Source organism: Solanum dulcamara, chromosome 8 (assembly GCF_947179165.1).
Source record: "Solanum dulcamara chromosome 8, daSolDulc1.2, whole genome shotgun sequence".
Taxonomy (NCBI): domain Eukaryota; kingdom Viridiplantae; phylum Streptophyta; class Magnoliopsida; order Solanales; family Solanaceae; genus Solanum; species Solanum dulcamara.
The window spans coordinates 63393413-63416575 of NC_077244.1; the positions used below are offsets into that span (position 1 = coordinate 63393413).

A 23163-nucleotide genomic window follows, 5' to 3' on the forward strand; every position below is an offset into this window, starting at 1 on the left:
AATTCACTAAAGAGTCATATATAAGACTCTTTTTTTTGAAGACACATTAAATTTGAAATGCAAATCAAATAAAGAAAAACAAAAAAAATAATCGAGCATATGAGGACCATCAAAGAAGTGCCTCAACGCGCCGTAACCGCGCTACTTTTATTACTCCTTTTGTGCCCTCTTTTATTTAGACTCCACCCAAACCCATTAATTGATTGCGTAAAAGAGGAATTAGATTTTTTTCATTGAGTTAGGTCAAGTCAGGTCTAGAGGAGTACAAAAAATGGGTGATCTAAATTTTAAAGCTACATTACAGTTTTAAATTAAAACAAATCAAGTTTTAAAAGTTTTTCATTAAGTAAATCTTCGCTTGTTAATGAAATAGGTATATATGCACTATTTTTTCAATAAGAAATATATGTTTACTCAAAATCACAAAATTAAAGGGTTATTGGTAATTGGTCTCTTTACCCTTGATCTTACAGTAGTAGTGAACTCATGTCCAAGTCCACCTCATGTAGGGTCCATACCATGATGCCTATTATTATTGTACTTGTATATAAAGGAAGGAGCAGTGCTAGAGAAAATTGAGATAGTGTTAACTAATTAATTTAGTCAATATGTCGAACAGCCAATTACCAATTAGTAGTAGGTCAGAAAAAGAGGGTAATTTTGCATATGCAATGCAATTATTGTCATCATCAGTACTCCCCTTTGTGTTGCATTCAACAGTTGAATTAGAGGTATTTGAGATCCTAGACAAAGCTGATGATACTCAACTTTCTGCTTCTCAAATAGTTTCTAAAATGCCTTGTAATAATAATCCTACTGAAGCAGCCAACATGCTAGACAGAATGCTTTATCTCGTGGCTAGCTATTCATTGCTCACTTGCTCTATTAATAATAATGAACGACTCTACGGTCTGTCACCAGTGGGCAAGTTCTTTGTTCGTGATTATGAAGATGATGCATCTTTGCGGCCACTCTTGGCTCTGCGTCAAAATAAAGTAATCATTAACACCTGGTAATTCTTTTGTCTTACACTAAATATACTGTTACTATAACAAATAAAAGATTTTGCGACATTGAGTATTTATAATTAACACTCTATATATTAATAAGGAAGTATTATTGGGTATATCTAATATATAGTATATCATGTTTAGACTATTATGGACTTATAGAGAATAACTAAATGATAAATTTAAACTATATTTCACAAAGTTCGAAAGCAAATTAGACCATATCTTACTCCTTTCTATCTAATTTGAAATCACAGGTTTGAATTAAACGATGCCATTCTTGAAGGAGGAGTCCCATTTGAGAGGATTCTAGGTGTAAATGCATTTGAATATCTAAAAATGAATCCCATGTTCAGTGATATTTTCAACAAGGCAATGAATGACCATACAATTCTAATCATGAAAAATATACTGAACAACTACAAGGGTTTTGAGAACATCAAGAGTTTGGTTGATGTGGGAGGTGGTCTTGGAATCAACCTCAACATGATTACATCTAAATACCCAACCATTAAGGGTACTAATTTTGATTTGCCTTATGTGGTTCAACATGCCCCTTCCTATAGCGGTACCTTCTCATTCCTGTTTACTTTACTTGTATAAAGTATTCTTAATTTGTGTAATGTGTGAGTTAGAAAATAGCTCAAAAAGAGAGCATTATATTCATATCAAAGTTTTATATTAATTGAAGGGGTGGAACACGTCGGGGGAGATATGTTTGAAAGTGTTCCAGAAGGAGATGCTATTTTTATGAAGGTACGTACGTATCTCATGAAGTTAATTTTTAAAAATCTAGTATGAAAAAGGTTTAGCAAAAATAAAATAAAATAGTATTGTTTCTTCAAAATATTGACAATTTGTGTTTATATGATAGTGGATTCTTCATGACTGGAGTGATAATGAGTGCGTGAAGTTGTTGAAGAACTGTTATAAAGCTATACGTGGTAAAAATGGAAAAGTGATAGTTGTTGAGGCCATTCTACCAGTGAAACCTGATCATACCCATGCCTGTGTTAGTGTTTCACAATTTGATTTGATCATGTTGGCTTATAGTTCCGGAGGCAAAGAGCGCTCTCAACACGAGTTTCGAGCCCTCACAACTGGAGCTGGATTCAAAGGCACTAACTTTATCTGTTGTGTCTCTAACTTTTGGGTTATGGAATTCTACAAGTAGCTACTCTACCTCTACTACTCGACTCTGAATATCATCCATTAACTACTATGCCACTACTTTTGGACTGGAATTGCAGCATATCAATAAGATTATTGTACTAAAACTTTCTGTTACTTTATTTATCTATGAGTGGAGGGCTGGGGGTGGCGGGAGGTGGGATGATCAAGGTGTGAAGGTGGGGGGATTCAGTGGGAGTAGAGGAGACAATAAACTTGGAATGTTAATTATGCAACTTGTTTTTCCTAGCTTTATTAGGAAAATGGAAAATGACCTAAAATAACTTCGAACTATTGGAAATGGTATAAAAATATCATCATCCATTTATTGAGCCTAAAATATTCTTGACATCCACCTTTAGATCCAAAAATGACATAAAATGCCCTCGAACAATTAAAAATGGTACAAAAATGTCTTCATCCTTCTATTGGGCCTAAAATGCCCTTTTCCGTTAAAGAAAATGGTTATTTTTGGACCTAAAGGTGGATGTCAAGGATATTTTAGGCTCAATAAATGGATTAAGGGCATTTTTGTACCATTTTCAATAGTTCGAAAGCATTTTAGCCTCTTTTCCTTTCGAAAAATTATTTTCCTCATTTTCTAGAAACTTATTTTTTTAGAGAAAATATTTTTCAAAAATATCAACCAAACATATGGAAATTACCAAACACACCCTTAGTCGTGAATGATTTGGAATGAGGCAATTGTATCCTTATTTTTTCTCGATTATGAATTGTTAAACATAAATTAATATATAGAATCGTGAAACTAAAAGATTTTCACAATACATATGTAACATTATTTTAATTAAGAAAATTTACTTGAATTCATGAATAGACAAGGGTATAATTCATGAATATATCATTCTTCCTTTTTCACATAAGTCTTTTAATTGAATTATATTCTATAATTTAATTTAACTACCCTAATAATAAATCATCTAATACTTCTGCGGCAAGAACCATCACTTCGATAGTCTACCTAATAATATTATCTTAATGATTTCATGACAAATACTTCAAATTATTGGATTTGTCAACTAAAGACATAATTAGGAAATTATAAGCCATTTTTATTGTATTAGGTTTCAAAAGTGACAAAATTTTAGCTGGCGCTGTTTTCCATGCCCAAATTTCTATTAATAATTAAATTCTAGACATTGAATGTGTCAGCACAGCAATGCATATTGCTCGATGAAATGGCTAGTAATAATGCAGTAGCAATTAAGTATACTCTATATAGAAAATGTCAGTATATAATAAGATTTGATTCCAAAAAGATAAATATAATAAGATCTGCAATATGTCATACATGTCTCACATATAATTGTTTCTATGATTCAAGCATAGCACGAGTACATATACTAGTTTTCATTATTTTTTTCATTTTAATTTTTTTAATCTGATTTTAACTTGATATAGAAGCTTAAGAAAATAAAAACACTCATGTTGGGCCCGGACCGTGACCCTAGCTAGTGATACCTACTATTATTTGTATACTTATATATATGAGTCATGAGTGTGAGGGTTGCGAGATATAAAGGAAATTTAGAAAGTGTTATTAGCTAACTGATTCAAGTCAATATGTCAAACAGCCAATTACCAATTAGTAGTGGGTCACAAAAAGATGAGAATTTTGCTTATGCAATGCAGTTATCGTCATCATCAGTACTTCCTTTTGTGTTGCATTTAAACAGTTGAGTTAGAGGTATTTGAGATCGTAGACAAAGTTGATGATACTCAACTTTCTGCTTCTCAAATAGTTTCTAAAATGCCTTGTAACAACCCTATTGAAGCAGTCAACATGTTAGATAGAATGCTTTATGAACAAAAAGAAGAACAATAAATTTGTTAATGTCCACTACCGACTCCCTAGTCACTATTGTACCCACGCCACCGTAACCACCGCAGTCGGATCCACCGGACATACTTACGGAGGAGACCCAATCAAAGAGGCAATTTTTCAAAGATATTTTACTAGACAAAAAAGATGAACTCAACCACTCCGAACCAACAAGAAAGGAGGTAATGGAAATGGATGATTCCATTATACTTACTGAAGAAGAGAAATAGAGGATCCACCAGCCTTGGAAATTCTCCATCATAGTTAAATTAATGGGTAAGAGAGTTCCTCACATTTACCTAAAGAATAAACTAACAGAACTCTGGAAACCAGTGAGAACCTTACTTTGATAGATTTAGGATGGAACTTCTTCATTGCAATATTCAACATGAAGGCAAACATGGAAAAAGTATTACATAATGGCCCATGGTTCATAGCTGGACATTTTCTTTCAATAAAACAATGGGAACCAAAATTCGCACCTAGAGAATCAACTATAACACAGTGCGATCTGAATTAGGTTACTGCAATTCCCAACAAAGTTCTACGACAAATTCATTCTAGAAAGGGTTGGAAGAAAATTAGGTGCTCCACTTAAAATAGACACTTGCACCTCTGCAACTCTCTGGGGAAGCTATGCGAGAATTTGTATCCAAGTACCAATGGGCAACCCCGATAAAACAAAGGTCCGAATCGAAAATCACTGGCAAGAAGTGGTCTACGAGAGGGAAGGTACTATGTGCAAGGAATGCAGTAGGCTAGGACACACTGAATCCAGATTCTCCTTCACAATCCCCATACCAAAGAAACCTACCACCACAGGTGCTTCAACAAGCGGATCAAAAATAGATCAATGGCAAATAGTTCTTTTTCCCAGGAAACTCAGGGGCCGGAGGACACCACAAGGGCCTCAACAATCGCAGGCCACTGTAGGGTCCAAGGAGACAGGTAATGGTATTAGCAAGACATCCACTCTTCTCTCCCAACAAAAGGTACGTACTTCTCATCCTCACCAGGGCACCGGTAAACCCTCTAACTCAGGTAACTCAACGAAGCTAACAGATAACACCGCTAACTCCGTTAACCATAAACGGACCATTGGCATGACAGAGTCCATTAGTTTGAAATGGATAGTTAACCCTCCAAAAGCCTATGAAGGTACTGGAGGAGACACAGAAGTTAATAAGATGGGACCGTCTCCTAACTCATTTATGGAAGTGGGATCCACTCACACATTAACTCTCATATCTCTCTTTATCCCCAAGAATGCTCTGAAGCTCTCTCCCATAGAGATTTCACTCAGTAGCCCTCCCAAGGTGATGGAGGGTAATCATCACCCTCCCTTTGATGACATGACCATAGTTGTCATGTCAATTAATAGGCCTAACAACCACCCCCAGTTGAAAAATAAGAGGGATGAGATTTCCTCCCTCAAACCACACCTCACAACTCCAATACACTAGCATGGAAAGCCACCAGGAGATAACCCCGCTCCCTCCACTAATATTTGTCACAGATTCATCATCCGAGAACCTCCTCCCAAAATTATGGATGGAGATGGCGCTGTAAGACTTCGCACTGGAACTAGAGTTGAATATGAACCAACAGCCGGTGTCACTGCTTCTGGACAATCCCAAGTACCTAACTCAAATTGTCCGGCAAGCAATTGACCTGGCTATGACAAGACATGGCCACGAACTCTAGAAGAAAACGATCCTCCAAATGCTCTTACCCAATTTACCAACTCAAGCAATCAACCTACTCTTGAACCAGAACCAAGCCGATCTCCCTTTCTTCCCCAACCACCCTACCACTCTCAACCCAATGAGACCTCAATTTTTTCCATGGAGGGTACTAAGGATAGGGCGGAGCCAAGCTTTCAATACTCAGACAAACGCCCGAGAAAGCACACCACAAAACCCACTGGAGGGTTAACTACTCCCTCTGTTTGCGGAGCAAAAAACAGAAGTCTTTCATCTAGTAGACCGCTATCTGAAAGAACTCGAAAAGCACTTCAACAAATTGATTATTGTATGCTGTCTAGAGAGAGTGAGAGGATTCACTATGGATGTGAAGAGTCAGACGATGGACTTTCCCCTAACAGCTACACTGAACCCCCTTTTGGATCTGAACAACCCAAATCAGCGGAATAAGAGGTTAGGTTCTTTGAAAGTGCCATCATCGCAAAGGTACCTCATGAATTTCATAATTTGGAACATGAGAGGGGCTAATAATGCTAGGTTTAAGAGGCATTACAAGGCCCTCGTCAATACCCACAAACCCAGTATGCTAATTCTGTTAGAAACGAAAATGAAGGAACATACAAGTTTGTCAAATGACTTAGTTTTGAGAATCAAATCCAGTCTGCTGCGGAAGGCCTTATAGGAGGAATCGTCATCATGTGGAATGACAAAGATATGAAGCTTGATAATTTCTCTATTTCACCCCCAAGGCATCTACGTTCTTGTGAAGGTTAGTAAACATCCTAACCCTTGAATTCTTTCTGCGATCTATGCTAGTAACAGTCTTGAAAATTGCCTAGCACTTTGAGAAAATCTTACTCAGATCTCCCAGAACTATAAAGGGAATTGGTTCATAGGCGGAGACTTCAATGAAGTCTTGAACGAAAAGGATAAATTAGGAGGTAGAACTGTTAACATCAATCGTGCCAACCATCTTTGGAATTGCCTTAATCAGTGTAGCATGGTAGATTTAAGCTTTAAGAGTAGCAAGTATACTTGGACTATTAAGAGGTACAGTAATAAAAAGAACCTTATCTTCGAAAGGTTAGATAGATGTTTTGCCAATGACTCCTGGTTATTAGCCTATCTTGATGCCTCAATCACTCACCTCACTCGTACCCACTCTGACTATTGCCCCATCCTAGTCAACTGGGCAATGAAAGTCCCATTCATAGAAATAAGCCCTTAAAATTAGAGCCCATGTGGTGTAGCTACCAAGGCTTTAAGGGTCCTATTAGTGAAAACTTCACCACCAACTCCACACTCCTAAAAGCAAGCCATTCCTTTTAAATGAGAGCCATGATATGGAGCAGAACCACCTTTGGAAATATTTTTCGGAGGATGAAGTCCCTGTTAGCACTCTTGAATGGTATCCAAAACTCTCCCAGCTACCACCATAGCACCTTTCTGTAAAATCTAGAAGTTGAGTTAACTGAAGAGTATGACTCATTGCTTAAGCAAGAAGAAGACTTCTAAAAGTTAGATCTAGAATCAATTGTCTCAATGAAGGGGATATAAAAGGTTTTTTCATACAACTACCATTAATAGGAGAAGAAAGAATCACATCCTTTTCCTAAAAGATGACAGTGGTATGGAATACCACTCCCAAGAGGCTATTGAATCCCAAGTGACCCTTTACTATGAGAAACTATACTCCAATGACCATCTCTACTCCCCTAGACCCACCCACCCCCAAAACACTAAACCCTACAGCCTTGATAACCATATGAGAAACCTTGTTGATGCCCCCTTAAGAGATTCTGAAATCCTGGCTGCTCTGAAGTCCTTCAAGCCCTTAAAGGCCCCTAGGCTTGATGGTCTTCACCCTCTCTTGTTTCAAAGATATTGAGAGAATATGGGGACAAAGGCCATGGAATGGTGTAGACAGATCTTTGAAAGGTCTGTAATGGATCCTATCATGAACTCCACTCTACTTTATCTAATTTCTAGTGCCCAAATGCCACTACCCTTAAGAACTTCAGACCTATTGGACTCTGCAACACTTCCTACAAACTCGTTACTAAAATTATTGCTGGTAGATTAAAAGAGTTCCTCCCCCACATCATCAGCCCAAACCAAGCAAGCTTCATTAAAGATAGAAATTCTTCTGATAATGCCATCATTGTCCAAGAATACACTAGCCACTTTAGGAAAATGAAAGGTTCAAAAGCAAATATGATCTTGAAGATTGACCTGGAGAAATCTTTTAATAGGCTTGAATGGGCCTTCATAAAAGACCCTCTAATTTACTTCAACCTCCCCACCAAGCTGATCAATCTCGCAATGTCATGCATTACGTCTTCCTCTATCACTTTCCTAGTTAATGGCTCAAGAACCAAATCTTATTACCCCTCAAGAGGCACTAGACAGGGAGACTCCATCTCCCCTTACATATTCATCATATGTATGAAGAGACTATCCAGGACCATTGATAAGGCTGTCTCTGATAAAACCTGGAACCCCATCAACATTTCTTTCTCTGGTCCAAAATTCTCCCATCTTTTCTTTGTTGATGATTTGACATTGTTTTTCCATGTTACTCCCAACAATTGCAGAACCATTTTACATATCTTCCACTCCTTCTTCAAGGAGTCTAGGCAAAAAGTTAACCTGAACAAATTTAAAGTAGTCTTCCCTAGAAATAGCACCAGGACCAACAACATAAATTGTTCTGCTATTCTGGGCATTCATACAATCCCCCACTTTGGTAAATACCTTGGCTTCCTAATCTTCCACTCTAAACCTTTCCATGGTGACTTCCAATTCATCATTGACAGACAACATGCAAGCTAAGTTAAAAAGCTGAAAAACTAAGTTCTTTACCATGGCTGGAATAGTGGTGCTAGACAAAGCTTCCCTTAGCAGCATACCCTCTCATGTGATGCAGTTCATATATCCACCCTCCAAGAATAGTAAGTCCATTGACAAAATCCAAAAGGACTTTATCTAGGGCACCTCTTTTGAAAAAAGGAAGCTCCACCTCCTCAACTGGAACACTGTTACCAAGTCTAAAAGGGATGGGGGTTTGGGACTCCAAAAGTGTGATGTTAAGAACCAAACACTCCATACTAGCTTAGCATAGAGAATGTACCACAATAGTCAAGCCCTCTGGTCTCAGGTCCTCTACTTTAAACATTACCATAATAAGGATATATTTAGAGGTAGAGCCTTAACCATTGCACCCTGGAGTTGCATTAGGGAAGGGTGGAAAAACTACATGTTAGCATCCAGATGGGTGGTAGGAAATGGGAAAAAAATTAATTTCTTTGATAACAAATGGATTCCTAATCATGACACCATCAGAAGCTTTATCCAAGGACACTTCAATAAAAAAGAACTCAACCTCAAAATTGAGTCCCTAAGGTCTGAAGGTGCTTGGAACCAAACCAATCTCTCTATTACCATCCCTGAGTACATCATCTCTATTATCAAGGATTGCTGCCTCCCAACCCAGATTAATAGAGAAGATAAGTTAATTTGGGACCTCACCAGCAATGGCTTGTTCACTAGTAGTAGTGCTTATAGATTCCAGAATAATCTGAAGCCCCCCCAAGTCATTTCCACCCAGCCAAATTTCAACTAGATTTAGAACCTCCAAAAGCCTCCAAAAATTAAGTTCTTCATCTGGCTACTACAACATGAAAGACTCCCCACAAACTCCTTTCTAAACCATATAGTGTTGAACATAGAACCCATTTGCAAATATTGTGGAAATGCTTCAGAATGCATCAATCATATCTTCTTTCTCTGTCCCAAGGCTATTCTTTTTTGGAGTCAAATTGCAAACCATAGCACACCAGGCATTGCAATTGAATCCACTGTCATCTCCATTACCAACATGCGCCAGGTTTGGAACAGCCTTAGGAGTAAGCCTTTCAATAATTGGATCACATAAGAGGATGTCCTTTCATACTGCTTATGGGGAATCTAGATTAGTAGGAACGACAATGTCTTCAATGACAACAAAAACTGTCCCCAGCCTAGCTTAATCACTTTTTGGGCAATAGAGTACCACTTTGCGGCCTATAGACAGGCTCTCACTAAACATCCCTTGCTAACCATTGCGCTAAAATGGCAACCACCCCTAGAGGGTACCTACAAGTTAAACACAAATGACGTTGCTGGGAGAACAGTTGGCAGGGGTATGATAGGAGGAATTTTTAGAAACCACAAAAAGGACCGGATAAAAAGGTTTTCAAAACACTGTACACATACTACTCCCAAACAAGTTAAACAGCTAGCCATCCTATTTGGTCTAAGGATTGCGGCCAACAGGAACCTAAAGTCCCTTATCATAAACTCCGACTCCAAGGAAGCTATCGCTATGATCCCTAACCGATATTTACCTTTTGATAATATCATCTTGGATTGAAGGTATCTTATACAGGTCCTGGTGTAACACCTCCTAAAATGTTGTATGTGGTGTTTTAATTCTCGATGAAAATAATATTGCTTCTGTATTTTGGGTGTTATGTCGAAAAATGGACTAGAGTTTAAAATCAACTTCAACTTTTATAAAGAAAAAATCAATTTTAGTAAAAGAGAAGTCGCCACTTAATTTTTTAAAAAAATTAAGAAAACTTAATTTAAAAGACTAACAGATTTAAGTCTTACAAATTTAGAGAAAAAGGTACGAGGTTCATATTACTATTTTAAGAAGGTTTTAGCACTTAAAATAGCCGCTAATATGCGGTTGTCCAACGATTTGAAAATTATTTGACTAACTTTGAAAAAATGTGTTTTAACAATAATTAAAGTATTAAACAATTTGAAAGAAATATAAATTTTGAAATATTTTTAGATCATTTATAAGAGTAATAGATTTGCTAAAAAATGATTAAATAAAAAAAGATAATTAAATGAATTAATTAAATTAAACAAACGAACTTAAAAATGGTTTCTCTTTAAGGGATTTAATTAGGTTAAACTAAACAATTAATGTTAGAATTAACACAGGATAAATAAATATTATTAACTAAAAAATATAAAAAAATAAAAAATTAAAGACAATAGAAATTAGTGATACGTAGATGAAAATAATTTAGTTTTTAACATTTAAACTACCCCAAATATATATCAATGAAAATATTTTAGAATATACAGGATAAAATATTTCTATATATTCATATTCTTCGGATCAGTGCCGGCTTATTAATCGAAAGACAAAATATAGTTTTTGTCGTTTTTCTGCTCGGGTCGATTTCCATCATTTCCGAAGGGCCTAACTATCCCTACCCCTCCTATGTTCATTTGTTATTATAATCCTAAAGCGATCTAAAAGAAATAAAAACTAACGTCCTAAAGCGTGTCTATCGACCCAACTTAATGTACAAGAGGCATTGGATATACTATTAGGGTAGGTTTTAGACCAAAGAAAATGCAGGCGTCCTAATTGGGCCCATCGTCAAACAAAATAGATAGGACAAACAGTTAGCACATAAAATATCAAGTAAGCCTCTAGATTAATTAATTTAGCATGCTTGAAAACACAGATAAATAGTTAAGGCTATAATAATCATGTGTGTGCGTACAATCAGACGTAGGTATATAAAAACTTGAATAACATAGATGACAAATTTCATTATTTTAGATATATGAAGGCAATATTAACTACAAAGGGCGATTGTAATAAAAGAAGGCATGCTTGATAATTTAGTTATTTACTAGCAATAATCTTAAAATCTTATTAACATGATTTAGTTAAGAGTATGATGAAAATTTATTAAAATACTATAAATATGATTTCTAAATGAAATGAAAATTTATTAAAATGTAGACATGGCCTCAAAATGGAATAATACAATAAATATTTGTTAGAATCTTATAAACATGATTTTTATACATAATATCATGATAAACATTTATTGAAATTCTATAGGCATAGTTTGGATATAAAAATAATTATTAAAATTCTATTGGTGTGATTCCTAAATAAAATATCAAAGAAAAATCTTTCAAGTTAGGGATTATTTCATATTGAAACTACCTAATAATATTTTTGCCAATATTTATTACATCCATATAACGAGCTTAAAAAATATTTAGCAAGACCCATAATATTATAAATACTTAAATATTCATTAAGTCCTATAGACATGATTTGCTATATGATATTTAACATAAAATCTTATGCACATGATTTCCAAATGACTAGCATGTTAAAAATATTAGTTAAAATATTTAAACATGATATAATTAAAATTGTAAATCCTATGAACATGATGTCTACCCAAAATGGCATTTAAATCTAAATATGATTATTACTACATTCAAAATTATTTAGTAGATCCTACATATATAATATCTAAATAGTTAATATGATAAAGCTATTATTTAAAACTATATTCATAATTTTAGGCTTAAAATACAAGTTATAATGTAGAAATATTATCAAAATAATCATTTAATGAGATTTGTCATAAACAAATATAAGACGTATAAAATAGACAAATTATTTTTTAAACATATATGATGATAAATAATATTTAACAAATTATTTTTAGATCATTTTTTATTTTATTATTTTTTTATTAAAGCAAACCTCTTGTAAAAAATAAAATTTTTGTATCGTGAATAAATGAACTTAAGCATGGGGAAATGAGTAGTATAACTAATTTCACATATATTCAAGCACACATAAATTTAAGATGAACTAAAAATAAATCACTAAAGCAAGTAGCAAGTATATTCCCTCCCCATGTATTCTTCCCCCTTTTATTATATAAAGAGTTTAGTATTACATGCCGAAATGATTAAGAAAAAATAATACAAAAATAGAAATAATAGGACAGGAACTAAAACTATTTGAATCTTGTTCCAAATAAACATCTTCATGTCTTGCATTTGAAATCCAAATCCTGCTAAACCATAAAAAAAAATACAAGCGATATACAAATATATAGAGGTACATCATGATTATGTAATTTTACCACAACAAAGCAAACAAACAAAGCAAGAACACATTTCAAAATAATAAATCAATATATAAAGGGAATTGGTACTAACCTGGATACGATTAATACGAATTTATTAATATGCCAACGGAAAGCGATAACACTATTCGAGATCCAAACAAGTCGAAGTAGCAAAGAGGCAACAGAAAGAACTTAAAAGCACTAAGTATTTTTGTTAAAAAAAACCTTTTGTGTTCTAATGAATATTAGATGTAAAAATGGAAAGTAGAAAATTATTTTTTCTTCCCTGTTTTTCGTCCTTTTCTCTCTGTCTGTTTTGTGTGTCCCCCTCTCCTCAAAATGAGGATGGGTCTTATAGTGGTGAAAGCAATCAAGAAAAAAAACAAGAAAATCCATAAAGAAACGGCTAGGCAAGACTTTTTGCAACATATTATATTTCAAAAAAGGTGGCCAAACTTCAACATTTCTGAGCAAAATCTTCTTAATATATTCTTTCTAAGATTTGGTCCAATTTTTCAACAAGGATGCCTCAAGAGTCAAAAGGCTATGCCCAAAAGGGATCTATTATCATTAATTGTAGGTAAATTATTCAAACATAATGAGAGAAATAGTCAAATTGTAAACAGAAATAAACCTAAAATTAACGTTTACTAGCATATATTGAGATTTACCATGATAAAACAAATGAAGCAATCAGATTCATTTTGGGTAAGGCCAAATTAGTGTATTAATGTATGAGTAATGGCAACACCCAAGTCATTCAAATAAAGGAAGAATCTTATAAAATATGCTAAGTTAATTCACCAAAGTATTTAGCATCCCAAATTATAGCAAATTAACCACAAAGAGATGAGTAACGAAAAAATGAAAACTATTCTACGAGAAGACTGACTCAAAAATTAACGACGACATAAATTTTATTCTTTAAAACTAATTAAGGAAAAGCAATTGAATTGAATAATCAGAAATATGAGGCCAACAATTCCAACAGTGTAAAAGAAAAAATTGGAGGATCTGCTAATACTCATTACCAAAGGAACGGATCATATTCAGACTCATCCAAACAAATGCTTAATAAGACTTAAAGTATAATCACAAAGAATTTCACCCAAAAGAACTTCACAACTACTAATTACTTCAAACATAAACAAGCATGCAATTGAAATAATGAATCTTATATTGAAAAACCACAAGTAAATTAGAAAACCTGTTAAAGAATGAGATAAGAACTTGAATAAATAAGAAAAACGAACCGTGGACAGATCTATTAAGATCTGTCTTTCAGCAAACATATTATTAATATTTCCAATACTTGTTGCCGTCTAGTTCGCCAGAGTTGCTGTTGTTGTCCATCTCGTCGGCATCTATGCGTGTTGTTGCAGCTGGAGAAGGAGATGTGGACTGCTGCAGCTCGTGTCACTGCTCCTGTTGCGCGTCGTGGCCGCTGGATCTGATGGTTCAGAGATGAAGGGCAGCGATTCTCTTTTGTTGTTCATCGTGCGAGCTTGAAGCTCGCTTTTCACCGGAGCTAAAGCTCACTGGTTCGCTATTGTTGTTGATGGAGACGAGGACAACGAATGGGTTTTTGGTGGAGCTGGTTGTTGTCCGTCGATGGTGCTGGCGTCGAAGGCTGCTGTTGGAGCTGCACGTCGTTGCTTCGAGCTCGCTGAAGTCGCGTCGTGGAGCTGCTGGAGAAGCTGCTGCTGCTCGCCGTCGGTGGCTCGCCGTTGCAGCTGCTGTGCGCTGCTGTTGGAGGCTGCTGCGGCTTCTCTTCTTCTCTTTGGAGGAGAAGACCTCAAGAAGAAATGTTTTAGGGTTTTGGGTCTTCTTGTAATTAGAAATAGGAATGCGATCTCAGCCGTTCATCAATTTTGATGAACGGTTGAGATTAGATCTTGACATTTGATAAAAATGGAATGGATGGATATGATTAAAAGGTGGATTTAAGATTTTAGAATGGGTTATATATGAATTTAAATTTGGAAAAAAGACTACACTTAGAATAAAAATAGAGAAAAAATTAAATAGATTGATATTTAATCAATAATCATCATAAATTTTATTTAAGTAGTAGTATGTATATATAACATACGTATGTACATACTAAAATATGTGCATAATTAATATAAGCATATATAATAAACTCCATTAAATAATAACTTTAATGCACGTGTATTAAAATAGATATGCAATATTATAAAATATATTTAGATAAGAAATATATATATAAGACACACGTACATAATATATGCTAAATAGACACGTAAAAATATTTGAACGTATGAGGCCCGTTATTAAAAATAATAAAGATAATAGTTATAATGTTTATAAACTACGAACGTAAAAATATGTGTTTTATTGGATAAAACTAAATGTGAGTTATTTATTTAATAACGAAATAACTTTGAAAAATGTCTATTTATTAAGATAGTAATCTGAAACATAGTTATAAGTTGGTCAAAATTGAGTGTCAACATTGGGCATAACTTTTCAAAAGTTGATCCAAATTAAGTGATTCAAATTAGGTAATAACCCCAACGTTATTACCTAAAACTTTTGTGAATACTATATATTAAGATTCGGAGGATAAGTAAGTCAAATAAATTATTTTTTGTAGGACATGCTGTTGTGATGAAATAAAGTATTTATAGAAGAAAAATTATATCTCATTATAAAATGCTCCAAATTAATTTATTCTTGAACGATATGAAAGTAGACTTCTAGATCTACAATTCATATAAAGACACCAAATCCTAATTAGGAAGTTATTTTGTTTAGACAGCTCCGAAAAAAGGTTTTCCGTTAAAAGAAAGTTCATCTCACCAACCATGGAAAGATCTAGATCCATTTGACTTCACTCATGACATCAATAGTCCTCCATTTGACACCACCCATAACATCACAATATTCCATTGAATTTTCAAGATCATCCCCTGTAATTATTTTTATTTATTTTTAGATCCCTTCTCCACACCTATAAATATTCACCTTATTTTCTCATTTTATTCATCAAACTTTCTCAAGAAACTTTTCTCTCTATACACTTCTTTACTCATTCTCAAATGTAGTTTTAATTTTTAGTAGTGTAGAAATACTATTCCGGTGATTTATAGTCCGGGTAGTACACCAAAACGTTCCGATGAGGAGAAAAGGCTTGGGGTTCAAGAGTGTTCATTGAGTTCTTCAATTCGGAGTAAAGCTTCAGATTCCAGGTATGTAAGACTATTCATAGCATTGGATAGAGTTCGTCCATGCGCCCAATATTTAAATTCATTGTAATTGAGTTATAGTTGAGTTTTACCCTAATTCTTGAATTCTAAATGAGTTAATTCTTCTTTTATTGAGTTAGATATATTTATGCTTTGAGATTATTATTATTTTTATTTCATATATTATTGGAATTATTGTTCATGGCTACTTTCCCATGAACCCTAATTTGATGTTCATAAATATATTTATGCGTGTTTTGAGTAAAAATATTGGCTTTTAATATTCATTAAGAGTGATTTGAATTAATACTATATATGTATTTTATTATGTTTTGAAAGAGCAAAAGAATTGAGTTTAAATGAATTTGATTCTTTGGATGAAATGATGTTTGAGCAGGATGATTTGATGAGATATAAATGATGTTTTGAAGTGTAATGATTGATGAAGACGTAATGAGATGAGTTTGATGTTTTAAATAAAGGTCCAATAAGACTAGATGATGAGGTTAATATGAGCACATATTTTGGGAGTAGTATTGAGCATCGAGTTGGGTAAGAGTTTAATTGATTCAAATTCCAGAACTACGTAGCAAGCGTAGGATGGAGTTTATGCCTCTTAAGTCACAAAAAGAGGACTTTGATGATTGAATCCAAGATGGTGATGTCCTTTACCCGGGCAAGGTATTGGATGGGTGTGGCAACGACATCGCTTCATCATATCATCACTAGCTCATAAGTGATGGTTGTCGGTTAGAGAAACTCTCAACTGAATAAGCATTGCTTATTGTTATTTTTAAACTTGTATTACATATTGATGTTGAGATGATGTTGAGTTCTGAGCTGAGTCTTCCTAAGAGAAGTTTCTTGATATCTTTCCTTACTTTCCTGCCATTTTACATGCTCATACATTTCATGTACTGACGTCATTCAACCTGCATCATTTTATATTGCAAATACATGTGTAGAGATTCTCAATAGACGCATCGTTGAAGATCATTACTTTCCATCTATTTGGTGAGTCCTTCTTGTATTCGGAGGAACTCTTTATCCTTTTATTATTATTGAGTATTATGTTTCTTTTGAGGTAGCCATGGACATGGCATTGGCACCGTCTAATAGTATTAGAGGCTTCGTAGACAGAGTTTGATGATGTAATTGGAGTAGTTCTCCTTTGAAACTACTTCTTCTAAGGGTTATTTCTTTTCTTTGATGTTGATGATGGCGAGCCCACATAAGTGTTCTTATTTTCACTTAAGTCTTCTGCTGATGAACGAATGAGTGATGAGTCAAGTGGTTCTCTCGGAGGCTAGAGATGGTTTCTGAGTACCAGTCACGCCTAGGATACCCTCTCGAGGCGTGACACCTGAAGGGCCCATCAATTGACCACATATTCAGAAAGGAGAACAAGGCGGCAGATAGACTGATAAAAGGAAGGAGCCCAGGAAAACTGCCGAAATTTTGATGTAGTTATGCATGAAGCTCCTCCGTGCTAGTTACTAGATTATCTTCCCATAGATTACTCGGATACTACTATCTCTAGGAAAATTCGGTGTTGTAAGGACCATATAATGGACCAGAATGTGGGGAGACACCCCACCACTTTTGTATTAAACTCTTAATTTTGTTATATAAGTAAATCTAGTTTGAACCAAAAACAAAAGAATGCTTTATCTCGTGGCTACTTATTCATTGCTCACTTGCTCTATTAATAATAATGAACGACTCTACGGTCTGTCACCTGTGGGCAAATTCTTTGTTCGTGATAATGAAGATGGTGCATCTCTGGGCTCCTTTTGGCTTTGCTTCAACATAAAGTAGTCATTAACACCTGGTAATTCTTTTGTCTTACGCATAGCGGGAGCCTTAGTGCATCGGACTGCCCTTTTTATATATCGTTTAACTCTCTGTATTTGAAGGTATTATAGTAAAATGTCAAAAACACATCTAAATTTTTTTTGAGTTTCATATCTGAACTATTGAAAGTATGAATTTCATACATAACACATTTGCTCACCTTTATGGCTAACAAATATTCCCCCTTTTTATTTTTAAAAAATATTATTTAAAAGTTATAAAAAAAAAATGAACAACGAATTTTGAACTCACTCAAACTTTAACAGATTAGGTAAAAAAAAAATTATGGGCTAATTTTATCGTTTCTACCTTTTATTATCAAAGTGGCTCAAAAGTGCCTTTATAGTGACAATAACGAAATGATAAATTTAAACCATTATTGGCAAAGTTCAAAAGTAAATTAAATTAGAATTTAGATCATATCTAACTCCTTTCTATCTAATTTAAAATCACAGTTTTCGATTAAAAGATGTAGTTCTTGAAGGAGGTATTCCATTTGAAAGGATGTATGGTGTAAATGCATTTGAATATCTAAAAACGGATTCTAGATACAGTAATGTTTTCAACAAAGCAATGATTAATCATACAATTTTAGTTATGAAAAATATACTTGACAACTACAAGGGTTTTGAGGACATCAAGACTTTGGTTGATGTGGGAGGTGTCCTTGGAATCAACCTCACCATGATTACATCTAAATACCCAACTATTAAAGGCACAAATTTTGATCTGCCTCATGTTGTTCAACATGCCCCTTCTTTTAACGGTACCTTCTTATTCTTGTTTCTCTTGTTTAATTACTTTCCTTGCATAAACTCGATCTCATGTAGTGTCATATATATATAGTGTCAAGTGACATGGGAAATGGCTTCACGCTCTTAATTCTTGTAGAGTGTGCATTAGAAAATAGGCCCAAAAAAAAGGCATTCATGCATGTTACAGTTTTATTCATTTTTTAAAAATTAATTATTGTAGGATTGGAACACGTCGGGGAGACATGTTTGAAAGTGTTCCACAAGAGATGCTATTTTTATGAAGGTACGTAACTCAAATTAATTAATTAATTAATTAATTATCTAGTATGAAAAAAGATTAGTAGAAAAAGTAATTATTTATAATGACTTGTTGTTTCTTCATATATTGACAATTTTTGTTAATGATGGATATACAAAAGTGAATTCTTCATGATTGGAGTGATAGTCAGTGCGTGAAGTTGCTGAAGAATTGTTATAAGGCTATATCAGCAGAACATGGAAAATTGATAGTTGTTGAGGCCATTCTAGCAATGAAACCTGATCATAATCGACACAAGTTTCGAACACTCGCAATTGAAGCTGGATTCAAAGGCATTAACTTTATATGTTGTGTCTATAACTTTTGGGTCATGGAATTCTACAAGTAGTTCTATTTAATGAACTTCTTAAATACTTTACATTATCTAGGAGAATAATTTGGGAATTTTATAGAAGAGGGGAAGGGGATTAGTAGTGTTGGTCAACTGACGTTCAAATTAGACATTATTAGTACTACACCGTTTTTTATTCTTAATATAAGAATAAAGTCAGGAGGTTGGTAGGAAAGGTGACTTTCTTCTTTTTTTTCCTCCGATTACTTCCTTTAGAACTTCTTGTAAGGTGGAATGGTATGCCTTTGGCACGACCATTTGGCTCCTCGCGAAAGCATAGTTTAAATCCAAACATCTGATTAGGAAACGAGACAACACCCATAAAGCTCCAGTGGAAAGGAAAGGCTTGCCAAGTTATATGTACATGGATACAAAATTCTTTGAAAAAGCATGAACTGACTTGGAGACCTAGAATTTTGTCTTAATAACGAATGAAGAAAAGCTTTTCGAGCTTTCTTCGTCAGTGGCTTATCTAGTGGTCGACCGCCTTTCAATAAAGAAGCTATTGAGATTAATTATCAGTTGTATACACGTATTTTAGTTAGTTACTTACTTAATAGTATTGGTTTGTTAGAGTCAATTAGTTAGCCAGCTGTCACCAGATACTCGACCCTTATCTCAGATGGTCATTTGAATTTAAGAATCTACTTTTTGAAATGTTCACATCTTCAATTCTTGAATCAAAATCTCAGCACTTCCGATTCAATAGAAATTTCCAAAATTGCAGTTTCTTGTTCCTCTCGTTCTTCTACTTGTACTAATTCGTCCTCTTTATCACATAAATTAGTAGTTCCACTCCTTCTTCTACAATAAAATATTCCAGCTGACTCTAACCCATCTGTCAATCTTCATGGATTGTGGTTAAACAATCCTACAGGACATTCTTAGGCATGATGATTGACTCTTTGTTCGTGATGATGAAGATGTTGTATCTTTGCCGCCACTCTTGGCTTTGCTTCAAAATAAAGTAGCCATTAACACCTGGTAATTATTTTTTTAGTATTATGATTTATAGTATTTTTTTTACGTGAATTTTAAATAATCCTAGTCTCAATTTATTTGATAGTGATAGAATTTAAGAGTCAATCAGAAATTATTTTTGAAAATACCAATTAATAAAAATAATATAACAAAATAATCATATCATTCATTATTGTCAAAGTAAAAGTGAACTAGAAAATACTTTGTTTACACAACCTCTCATATAGTTTCAAGTGACATGGAAAGTGGCTTTCACATTTTTAATTCATCTTGTAGTGTGTGCATTAGAAAATAGGCCCAAAAGAAAAAAAAACATTCACGCATGTCACAATTTTATCTATTTTTTAAAAATTAATTATTGCAAGAGTGAAATATGAAGATATATTTGAAAGTGTTCCACAAAGAGATGCCATTTTTATTAAGGTATATACGTACCTCAAATTAAAAATCTATGAAAAAGTAATTGTTAATGACTTATTGTTTGTTTAGAATATTGTTAATGATGGATACATAAAAGTCGATTCACTGGAGTGATAATAAATGCATGAAGTTGCTAAAAAATTGTTATATGATCCATTTTTTTTAATGAATCTCAAAAGAAATGACATAATTTATATTGGGTAAAAATATTCACGTGCACATTTTTTTATGTTGATGTTATTGTTGATAAATATATATAAAACAAATCCATCTCCAACAGTTAATTAGTGAATCACACTATTTCATAATCCTTTTCAAAAATATCTTGGAAATCGAATGAAAAAATATCGTAAGTTAATAATTTGATCTAAAATTATATTTATCGTTAATAGTTTGATTTTAAAATGTCTCTATTATTACTTAATGATTTAAAATGTTATTTTCTAATAAATATATTCTTTATTTTTTAAAAATATATTTTATTCATAATAAAAAAGATATTACTTTTAATTAACCTTATTCTCTTGTCTTTTAAAATCACATATCTTACTAGCATTTTTGTTCATCTGATATATAGTTTAAGAACATTTTTCCGATTTAATAATGGTTTGGCCACACTTTTCAACAAGTGAATCATTTTAACCATAAAGAAAGTAGACTTTAACATAAATGAAGTAGGATTGTTTCATTATAAACAAAAAAGTCAAGTATCGATATTAAAAAAGATATTATTGCATACCTCAATTTGGTAGAATACATCAAAGCCTTAATATGCTGGTAAAAGGACTTCAAAATTTTCAAAAATGAATCAACCCAACAACTAATGAAAAAACAAATTAAAGTTTCATAGCCACCCTAAAACTTTTCATCATACATACAACTAGTAACTTTTCTCTCATAACACTAAAGTACATTCACATGTAGCACTAAAGTCCCATGATCATTATGTACTTATAAAACATGATTAGGGTGTTTTTTTGCAATTTTATTTTAATTGCTATTACTAATATTTTTTTTTTAATTATGATCACTAGATATACAAATGTTGTTTTCACAATTGGCAATGTGAACGCAAAAGATGCTACTACTATTTATTATTCTAATACGGCCGCACGTGCGCAGTCACGGACTTTTAGCTAGTCTCCTTTGACACTTGCGGCTGAAAATGATCCACTGGGTCCCACTTAGTTTTAAAAAGGTTTGTGCAGGTGCATGAACATATCCTGTAGCGGCGACATCTGATAACTGCTCTGAAATTGAGAACCTAACAAGCTATTATCGACCGTTGTGGCGCCGGTAGTGGCATCCATGTAATTAAATGGAAGATCAAGGGTAGCTTTTTCCCAGTCAGTTAGCTTCGGCTCGCTTTGCACTTCCCTCTCGCATGGCGAAAGCACGTGCTCCGAGCAGCTTGAATCGGAGTGGATCTTCGGAACTGAATCTGATGGCAGGTAGAAGAAATCGTTGTGCAACTGCTGCGGCGGAGGTGGTGGAGGTAGCGGTGGTAGAATCTCCGGTTTCTTATCCTCCGGAGATCCAACTGTATCCATATAGCTACTACTAGTATTCATTTTCCGATTCTTTTCAATCGATCCCTTTTTGTTGTATATTCTACATAGAACCCAATCATCCAGCTGTATAAACAAAAAAATAGAAACCGTCAAATCAATCGAAAACACAAATCAATCAATCCAAATTCTGTGTATTTTCATCACTACTCACCCTTAAGCTATTGTTATTCTTACGAGCAGATCGATCAACATCAGCAAGCCTATATTCATGCATGATCCAATTAGTTTTCTCTCCTTTAGGTGCCTTGCCAGAATAAAACACCAATGCTTTCTTAATCCCCACGGCTTTCGGATTTCCAATCGGCTTATCCGCACCAGTAGCCTTCCAATATCCAGTTCCGGCAGCTCGATTTGGACGTGAACCGTTCGGATACTTCCGATCTCGAGGTGAAAAGAAGTACCACTCTTTCTCCCCATACAATGCCCGTTCTGAAACACAAACACAAAAATTTTGGATTAATTCAAATTCTGAATTTCAATTGTCCATTACTAAAACAAAGTTGAAGGAGAAAAATTATTTACCAGGAAGATCCCATGGGTCAAACTTGTAGAGATCAATTTCAGCTACAATTGGTACATCAATTGGCTGTGATGTGCATTTTCGGCATAAATAGTGAATCACAAGCTCTTCATCAGTTGGGTGAAATCTGAACCCTGGAGGTAATTGTAGCTCAGCTGCTGTCATTTTTTTAAAATTTTCTAAATATAAAATCCTTTTTTTTTTTTTTTTAAAGTATAAATACAGAGTATTGAGGGGAAGGAAAGAGAAGAGAAGAGAATGGAATAGGAAAATTGTTGAAAGTTGAAACTTCGGTCACAAGGGAGAGAACCAAATATATAGAAAACGGAAGAGGGACACGTGTCGAAGATAAGCTAATTGATCTAGAATAAACGTGTTTAAATAATTAGAAACAAAATGAAAAATAAAAAAAAATGAATATGAAGTAGTGGACACGTATGCAAAATTGAGTTGTGGGGGTGGGTGGAAGGGGGTAGGGTGCATTGGGTCACTGCTTACGCACTACTTTTTGGACGTAAGTATTA

The 23163-nt window shown here is 34.1% G+C and overlaps 2 protein-coding genes and 1 pseudogene across 2 annotated transcripts; 2 read left to right on the plus strand and 1 right to left on the minus strand.

Moving 5' to 3' along the window:
* Positions 1-593: 593 nt before the first annotated feature.
* LOC129900050 (cathecol O-methyltransferase 1-like) lies at positions 594-2997 on the plus strand (the record flags this gene model as incomplete). Its single annotated transcript, XM_055975026.1, has 4 exons — positions 594-1012; positions 1268-1578; positions 1702-1766; positions 1885-2997. Coding segments are annotated over 4 exons (1095 nt in total), but the record flags the coding sequence as incomplete, so codon positions are not given.
* Positions 2998-3764: 767 nt separating this feature from the next.
* Positions 3765-19144, plus strand: LOC129900051 (cathecol O-methyltransferase 1-like; annotated as a pseudogene).
* Positions 19145-21256: 2112 nt separating this feature from the next.
* Positions 21257-22922, minus strand: LOC129900537 (NAC domain-containing protein 2-like). The gene is made up of 3 exons (XM_055975528.1): positions 22642-22922; positions 22271-22548; positions 21257-22182 (listed from the first exon to the last, which is right to left on the minus strand). The coding sequence occupies exons 1-3, from the start codon at positions 22802-22804 to the stop codon at positions 21739-21741; spliced, it is 885 nt and encodes a 294-aa protein (XP_055831503.1). The 5' UTR covers positions 22805-22922; the 3' UTR covers positions 21257-21738.
* Between the last annotated feature and the right edge of the window lie 241 nt (positions 22923-23163).

What these genes read in the sequence shown, in the direction of transcription:
- LOC129900537 (XM_055975528.1), bottom strand. Translation starts at nt 22,804, where the DNA reads ATGACAGCAGCTGAGCTACAATTACCTCCAGGGTTCAGATTTCACCCA. An exon ending in TGACCCATGGGATCTTCCTG is followed by an intron (nt 22,549 to 22,641) that starts GTAAATAATTTT and finishes TTTGTGTTTCAG; the next exon opens with AACGGGCATTGTATGGGGAG. An exon ending in AGAATAACAATAGCTTAAGG is followed by an intron (nt 22,183 to 22,270) that starts GTGAGTAGTGAT and finishes TTGTTTATACAG; the next exon opens with CTGGATGATTGGGTTCTATG.